The sequence below is a fragment of the Sinocyclocheilus anshuiensis genome, unplaced genomic scaffold (genome assembly GCF_001515605.1).
Source record: "Sinocyclocheilus anshuiensis isolate Anshui unplaced genomic scaffold, SAMN03320099.WGS_v1.1 scaffold254, whole genome shotgun sequence".
NCBI lineage: Eukaryota > Metazoa > Chordata > Actinopteri > Cypriniformes > Cyprinidae > Sinocyclocheilus > Sinocyclocheilus anshuiensis.
Window position 1 is genome coordinate 92079 of NW_015546022.1, and position 9247 is coordinate 101325.

General features: G+C 36.3%; 1 protein-coding gene across 1 annotated transcript; it reads right to left on the reverse strand.

Annotated features, from left to right (window-relative positions):
* Positions 1–959: 959 nt before the first annotated feature.
* Positions 960–2858, reverse strand: LOC107698607 (uncharacterized). Its single transcript, XM_016499660.1, has one exon. The coding sequence runs from the start codon at positions 2856–2858 to the stop codon at positions 960–962; it is 1899 nt and encodes a 632-aa protein (XP_016355146.1).
* Positions 2859–9247: the final 6389 nt, after the last annotated feature.

A 9247-nucleotide genomic window follows, 5' to 3' on the forward strand; every position in this document is an offset into this window, starting at 1 on the left:
CCTGGATCGCGGGAAGCAGATGGCTGCCCCTCTTTCCTCGAAAAGAGAGACAAACGAGAGCAGAGCTTTCCCCGGAAAAAACGCTGGCAGTGCACGCCGATTGCCCCCTCAGAGGCATCGCGTGCGTGCTCTTTGCCCAAACAAAACAACGCATAGATCGTGTGTGTCATCAGATGTTAAACAACGTCAACATGGATGCACACATCCTTAAATGCTTTGCTAGTGCTCGCCATAATGAGATAAATAGAGATCGCTCTTACCACAAAAAAGCACGCTTCAAACAAAACAGTCAATGAAGACGAAGAAGAGAATGATGTGTAGCTCCCGGCGCCTATTTATTCTATAGTCGCACCGGTAGTGACGTCATGGCTGTCGCCGGCCAACAAGTTGGTGTTTTTTCAATGTATGCTTCAGACACGGCTCACGACGAGGCGTTCCCCATAGCGACCCCTAGAGGACGCAGTTCAAAGTTCCCATGAAAGGGAACTCCAGTGATAAAAAATTCCTTATGTAACGAGTATATAACCTTAAGGAAAATAAAGAATAATTGATAAGAAATTAACATACAATAGAAGAAATGAATAAAATAAATTAATAAAAGACAATTCTGATCAAGGGAAAAAACATAACTAATAAGAAAAAAATAATCAAAATAACCTTTGACGTTCTTATACACTTGAAATTTGGATATTGTATGTATATAGAATGTTTAACACTATTTGCATGGTTATTTTGTTCATTCAGAATGAGTAACTAGAATCAATTAAAGTAAAATTACCTAATCCCAAAACAGCATTCTCACGTTTAATTCATTCAGTACAAAATATCAGGTTAGGATTTTCTCTATGGTCATTTAACAAGCTGTTGTAATACTGATAAGTTGTACATCATGCACAGAATTAAGACATTTTTAATTGTTTAAGTATGAAAGTGTTTTGAAGTACCATGAAATGCGTGCATTAAGTTTTATTTAATACCTTACAGAGTTTTTCTTGAACCATAGTTGCTTTTTCTCCAACATAATGTTTTGCCTGACTTAACAGGGACATTGCATTAAAGGATTCATTTATTTTTGTTTCAGATTTGTATGCTTTCAAATCCTCTGGAAGCACTCCTCCTGTGGAAACCTTACTGATGATCTCTGCCTTCTTCCTGACTACCATTAAAGACTGAATGCGATCTTGAAATCCAGGCTTAGCTTCTTGTTTCTCAGACTCAATCATCAGATCAATGTAGTCAGGGGTGGAAAGAGGATTGGGCTTGAGAGCAATTTCCTGCAGCCGCTCCAAGGACTTTTGAGATTTTTCAATTAATCCAGCAACAATACCCTGAACAACCATAAGCTCCTTTTCAAGCTCTTCAAAGATCTTTTCATTTGACATGACCTGTCCATGTGCAGCCTCAAATCGCTTCTTTAAATCCTGATAGGTTTCCTTTCTCTTTTCTGTGACATAATCCCATTTGTATTTTTGATTGAAGTGCACATTCCATGCACACTTTCCTGCACAGACCTGACACTTTCCGTCTTTCATCGCATCACACTTATATTTATCCTTGTCGTCTGAATAAGCACATGCATCATGACATGTGTAGTGACAAATCTGCCAGTTGGTCAAAAAGTTGCCCGTATTGTTTTCAATCATTTTTGGGACAGTTACTTGTAGTTCATATTCAAAATTCTTGTTTGCATCCATTTCAGCCTTGTGTTGCTGTAAAGCAGCTCTTGTTTTCTTGATTTCATCCGGTTTTGTCAAACCAGCATTTATTTGGGGCTGGAGGCCTTCCACATTCACTTCTAGATGTTGCCGCTCTTTTAGGACCTCCCGTGTCAGAGACAAGCTCTTGGTTTCCATTCTGTTAAGAGATGTGAAGAATTTTCTCATGCTAGAAAATCCCAACTTCCAGAACATTTGGTCACAGTTTTCACAATCAGACTCCTCATCCTCTGCTCTGGTTTTATTATTGATAGCAAACAGAGCAGAGTTGTTGAACTTGAAGTGAAGTGGTTCTCCAGATTCATTTGTAGAACAGGGCACCTGGGAGACTTTGATGGCCTCGAGAACACGAGGTATTTTCCCATCTGCAAAGGTGACCATCATAATGATGTTTTCAGCAATATCCTTCCCAAATATGGAAAGAATGGAGTCAAAGATATATTTGTGTGTGTGTGTCAGATGAGCAAGTGAAGCCTGTACTACAAAACACACGGCATCAATGCGGTCGATCCCTCCACGGGCAGAAAAGAAATCCTGAATCTGCTTTGTGATTTTCTGGTCATGTGAAATTCCTCTGGTGTCACCGAAGCCTGGTGTATCCACAATGGTCAGAGAATATGGGACCCGGAAACCATCCATGTGATTAATCTGATATGCTGTGATCTGTGATGTCTGACTTTCCGCCTGGGATTTCTGCTTCCCTTCGTCTATAAGCACAAACCGAAAGTCGTTTTTCCATTGCACTCCCAGAATGTAGTTGATCATGCTGTTTATTAGAGTGGTTTTTCCTGCACCTTTAGCTCCGATCATCATAATGGTCTTGTTCGGTTTTGTGGTGTTTTTCCCAAATGTGCTTCTTCTGCAGAATCCATCACTGTTCTGCCATGTTTCATCCAGCTGGAGTTTAAATATTGGTAGATTTTCATTGCTTCCATCTTCTATTTTTCCACTCAACTTGTTCTTTATAATTTGTGCAACACTTAAGCCCCTCTCATTGCTGTGCTCTTTTTCCATGATTTTGCTGCTTCTGTTTTCTCTTGATGTTTTTGAAATGTTGTTAACAGTAGACTGGCAGAGTCTAAATGTCTTTTTCTGACCTCTTTCCACCTCTGCTGGAAAGCAAATAATTGTTTGAACTTCCATTTATAAATACAGCATAGAAAAGAGGCGAGTACAACCCTGTGCAATATCACTAAAATCCACTTAATTAATCATTAAGTATTCATTCACAGAATGTTTTTTTTTTTTTTCGTAAATATTTGATTACTACATGTTTTAAAAGTGTTCAGTTCGGTTTGATTTTAAAAGTATTCTATTCAGATTGATATCAATTTATTTTCTCACAGCTACCAGAAATTGTGATTAATCAGACATTTTTAATCCAAAGATAGTCTAAATATTTAAATATGACCTTACAAAGAGGACAATTCAAAAGGAAACAAACAGATCATTCTTAGGAAATTAGTAGGTGAAGACTTGAATCCAGAATAGCCCAGAATATGAACGCAACACACTAAATTGAACATTAAGCATTTTATCTCCCATAGAAAGCTGTTATACAGTAAATACATGATATAAAAAGGCAAAAGTTGGCATACAGTTCATTAATAAAATACACTATGTACAGGCGAGCAGATGAACCCGACAAAATATGAACAATGCGGAATGTAAATGTCTAAATGTAGATGAAATATAACACAGAAAACAATAAATAAGTATTTTTTACCAGGTTAAATGTTCTCTCTACCTAACCGTCGAACGCGCGCATCCGCCACGTTTGTAGTTTTTCTAACACGTTTTATTCGTGTTTGTAGTTCTGGACCGAATCCTTCGCCAAAGCGCAATGGTAACACGGAAAACAATAAATAAGTATTTTTTACCAGGTTAAATGTTCTCTCTACCTAACCGTCGAACGCGCGCATCCGCCACGTTTGTAGTTTTTCTAACACGTTTTATTCGTGTTTGTAGTTCTGGACCGAATCCTTCATCAAAGCGCAATGGATTGTGGGCAATATTAGCCATTAGAGTGTGCACAGATCCACACTTCAAAAATCGACCTGGAATAGTAGACCATCCGGGGACTTTTGGCATACTCTTTTCGACATACTATGCTTTGGGACACACTTATTCTAATCTCACATACTATTTAGGATGGATAGTATGAACATTGAGACGCAGGGTACATTTTCTGTCAGCGCTGATAGCCTAGTGGGCGTTGCGCTAAAGGGCGTCTCAAATTTGAATCCCGGCTCGAGGACCTTTCCCGATACCAACCCCCCTTTGCTTCCTGTCTACTCTAAACTGCCCTATCTTAATAAATCAAAAAAAAAAAAAAAAAAAAGTCTTTGTTTTCCACCAGGAGGCACATTTTTTCATGTCATCTTCATGAATGCAAAAAAAAAAGGAATATTTAAAGTGAATCACTGCACAGCTGAAGAGTTGAGAAATAATAAGGCTTTAAAATATCATAAGTGTTTAAAAAATGTAGGAAGGGAAGGACTAAGTAATCGATTATCAAGAATACCACTATAATGTTGTTTACAAGATAGCATCACTAGCTAGCTAACGTTAGCCTAAACAGTTACGATAGTGTTTAATGTCAGCATTTAAATATACAAAAACTTGTCTAGGTACTCTCCTGGGATTATATTACATTTATTTAATCAAATATACAATTAAAAAGCAATATTGTAAAATTCTGTATTAATATATTTTAAATTTGTTTTTGTGCATCATTACTCTGTCTTCAGTGTCACATGATTGAAATCTACAATATGGAATATAATTAAATTATATATAATTTCTTCTTTTTTTTCAGGATGCTGTTGTGAACAGAAAGTTTGAAGAACATGTTTTTTAAAATAAAAATCTTTAAGTATTTATTTCATTTTCTCAATCAGGGGGCTGTATTTCAATTTCTTTAAAATCACAGTGATAACTACATTTTGAACAGTAGTGTATATTTCAATTAAACATACAAACAATATGTGGTCTATAATTCATCTCAATTATGTTTTTGCCAAATATATAGATTTGTTTTAATCTCTACAGTCTTAATATCCTACACAGTAGTTATTTTGTGAATGTTTAACAAGTTTTAGTTACATTTACTGGAGAACAAGTCATTGTCAGTATATATTTATTCCTCTGGCTGTAATGACATTAATCACACTTAAAAAAAAATTGGTATAAACCACTTTAAAAATATTTAAAATATATTTGGTATTTAAACATATTCTTGTCTAGTAATTCTGATAATGTACTTACCTTGATAATGCCCTGTATTTTTCCGTGATTGCGGGCGATGACTGTTTGTCTTGATAAATAATGAATGAAAAAGAATATTGAATGGAAAATGAAAAAAAGAATACCAGAATATTGGTTAAAATCACAATTTAAAAAAAAAATGGACATTGTATTTTGTGCTACTACTGCTAATGAAAAATAATTACATTATTTTTTTTTTTTTAGCTTTACTATATAAGATGTCATTCAGACTTTCAGATGTGGACATTTGTAATATGTTCATCAATGCAGAATCAGCTCTATTTTTGAGGAGACTGTTTTACTGAGTTTTGTTTTTAGTCCTATGCCAGAGTCTGCTCCACTGCGAGCTCTCTCTGTGACTGGCGGTCTCTGTCCTCCTGTCCTGGGGCCCGGGCTGTCATTACTCAAGCTCTGCTTTGTTCTCCTCATCCTGAGTTCCACGGTCAGTCAAGAGTCTGTAGCTCTTGGTCTTTTGCCAATGAAGTCTGGTTGTCTGGCAGCTCTGCGATTGGGTATTCTGTTGACACGACAGCTCACACACGCTTTTTTTATTATAGATTTGACACCTTTTTTTTTTTCTGTTTTCTTTTTTGCCATTTTACCATTTAAACCATTTATGACATGACATTTATAGAAAGAAAAAAAGAGAAATTTGATAAGGTTATTAACATTTGCACTCATTTGTTGGCATTACAAGGGTATCAAATGATAAATCCTACTGCTGAGAAAGTGGTTGTTTAATGATAAAAAAAATACTGAAGCCCAAGGTTATGTCTGCAACAACTGTAAGACATTTTCTCTTAAGAGAAAAGGTCAACATAGATGGCTCAGAAGGTTAAACAATTCTAAGAAAATATGTCATTTTTAACATCAAGGCTTTGCTAAACTACTTGCAAGAGTAGAAAAATCTATTTGTGTTACACTAGCAAATACAGCATTTATTTTTCAATTACAGTAATTTAATACTTTTTTTTTTTATCCTAAAATCCCTAATTCAACAAGCACTGGCAAGCATACCAGCCAAAACAAAGATAAGTGTCACCCATATTGAATGTTATTAAAAACTTAAATTCAAATAAGAAAAGTTAAGATTCTGAGTATCTAAGGTGAAGTGAAGTCAAAAAAGACTTACTGTTATCTGTTATTTTGGTTTCCCTTTTGAATCTGCTTCATCTGTAGCTGCAAACAAGCCTCTGCATTGGATTTTATAGTCAAATCTGCTGCTCCTCCCCATAAAGTGGAGGGGGAAAAAAAGACTCTGACAGTTTTACTTTCTTTTTTTATTCCAGTAAGGCTGTACTGTAAGGCTGTAAGGCTTTTTTATAAGAAGCTGCTTAAGCATCAGCAGACCACTAAAGAAAATCAACGTCACACCTATTGGAATATTCTAACCAGACGAGATTAAATTTTACTGTGCAAATGATGATTAATTGAATAAATCTATAGATAGATCTACAAAAATGCAACTAGGTGCAGTTCGAAGTATACTGTAGAAGGAATCAATCTCTTTGCAAAATGAATTGAGTCAATGAATTGTGACCTTAGTTGCAATCCCCACTTTGACATCATTCATTCGCATGACATCATTCATTAATATATGTTTTTTATTAATAATTCAGGTTTTATCAAATAAATAATGGAACTGTGGTTTTGAATAGGTTCCCGGATAGTAGTTCCCAACTATGTCCATGATATTATCATCTGTAAGATTGATTGCTCTCAAACTTTTAATAAACTTGTGTGAGAGTATAGTACATTGCCTTTTAATATCACTTGGCAATTGTAATGCCAATAGACCAGTGCAGCAAGAAGAGGGTTTCTCAGCTCTGGCCCTCAATATCATTGAGTGAGTATCACCTCTGAAAATCCTGTCAGTGGCCACCGGAGGTCCCCTTCACCTGAGTTTTCGATTCGGGACTACATTTCCAAGAACCCACATACCTGGACTGATTGCACTCACACCTGTCCTGCATTTCTCAGACTATTTAAGCACTGAGCATGCTAGGCTCAGTGCGAAATCTTTTCTGGCCTTGGCCTAGAATTCTGAGTGGTCGCTTCCTACTGGCGTGCCTGGTTTTGACTCTGTTTGGACTATTGTTTTCTTGACCCTTGCTGCCTGCCCTTTAATTGCTGCCGGGTTTGCTTTAACTATTTATTTTGTCTGTCTGCTGCCTGCCCCGATCTCCTAACTGTGATTGTTTTTACCTACGTTGCTGTTATTACTCTGGATATTACGACCCACGCCTATTTGTACGCTGTCTCTGCTATTGTTAAATAAACTGCAAATGGGTCTAAACTCTGATTGTAGGAGCGATTTCACAGTGACAGAGATCTCACAGAGACTCGCAAGATCAAATGTGACTAGAGAAGAAAAAACAAATAACATTGTCAGCTGGCTCTCCTGGTGCACATTCTACAGTGAATAACAAAATAGAAAAGAAGATTATGGGTGATGTTCTTTCTCAGTACTCTACTTTTGTGGCTGCCAATTTTAAGCTATAGAAGCACGCAACATCCGGTAGGTGACACTTGCTCACTCTCATTAGCTATCATGGGTATCACGTCAGACGCAGCCAGATCAAGAGTCACAAATATCAAACATGTTCATTCGGGTGCAAATTGGGCTTAAAATCGGCCTTAAATCTTCAAGTGTGTGGCCAGCCTTATCAAAAGCTATTAGTATCTTTAGAAATGTCACTATAATTTTTAACCACAAGGTGAAACTTTTGGAGTACCTTCAGTATTGAGCTGAAGAAACACCCGCCAATGCATTTGTAAAATATAACATTTTGCAACCAAATTCAAAGTGGTTAATGCCCAAATTGGCTGACATGGAAAAATCGTGCATTGTTCCAACTCGGTATGTAGAAGAAGAAGAGACTAATGATTACATTAGGTGCCTACACAGTCTCAGAACAAAGTTTGCATGACGTGTGAGCTCTGAGACTTAGACGACTTCAAATGGAAAGTACTTCCGCTGTAGCAGGAACTAACTATCTAGGAAGGTTCACTTTAAGTATTATTTTCCAGTAAATAGAAGGCTTTATAAAAATTGATTAACTGTCAACAGGATTTTAACTTTCACTTTCCTATTCTGGTAAATGGGAGACTTTGTGAAATGGCTTGCTGCCAACACGCCATTAGATCAATGTTTCCTGGCATTGGAATTCCTCCCAACAGCACACATTTTTGATGTCTCCTCTACAGCAATGGTTTTCAGTCCTGGGGCCTCATGTATAAAACTTTCCGTAGATTTCATCCTAAAAGTGTACGTACGCACAAAATCTAGATTTGGCGTACGCACAAAAGTTTTCAGATTTATAAAAGCATGCGTACGCCAAAACCTGCACAAAAATCCTTTTATAAATCCCTGTCAGCGGAAGATTGTGCGTACATGCATCTCCTCCCCAAAATCACCATATATGGAGCTTACAATGCCTAGTTTTACTATGCATAATCTCATCTGCATATCATTTCCATGCATATTCCCATCCATGTGACACCATGTTTAACACCGTCAAAGGTACAAGACATGCGGACTAAAAATGCAATTTGTACGGTACATTACATTGCTAAAAATCATTCACTGTCCTTGTCTTGATTTCAAATAAATATATCAAAATAAATGTAAAAACAAAATTGTATAAAATACTTCTCAGAGAATCTATTTAGAATAGAGTGGATCTCTTTCTTTTCCACTAGCCAAAGCAATATTTTATATACTATATATACACTGTATAATTATTACAATTATTATATTATTGTTGCGTTTTAAAATATCACAAAATGAATATTCAGATTTTTTCCCCATGTAGTCTGGATTATTTAAACAATTATGAAAATGTTTGCATTTAGATACAGAAGATCTTTGCCTGTTGAATATTAAAAACAAATGAACAAACAAAATATCTGGATCTCCATGTCTGCCATGCAAATCAACTGTTTCTGCTCATCTCCAGACTGGATCTCTTCTCTCCACTTTCCCTAATTGCAGATTCAATTATTAGATTTGTCAGTATTACTATTTTTATGCTTAGATTTTTTTGGGGGGTATCAAACTGTGACACCGTGTGTCCAGGGGTGTGAAGTAACGAATTACAAATACTCACGTTACAGTAATTAAGTAGTTTTTATCAGTAATTGTACTTCTTTGAGTAGTTTAAAAATTGTGTACTTTTACTTTTACTTGAGTACATTTTAAGTAGGGCTGCACGATAAATCGCATGCGATATTTAACGCGCATCTTGTCAGAAAAGCCGGTTCTG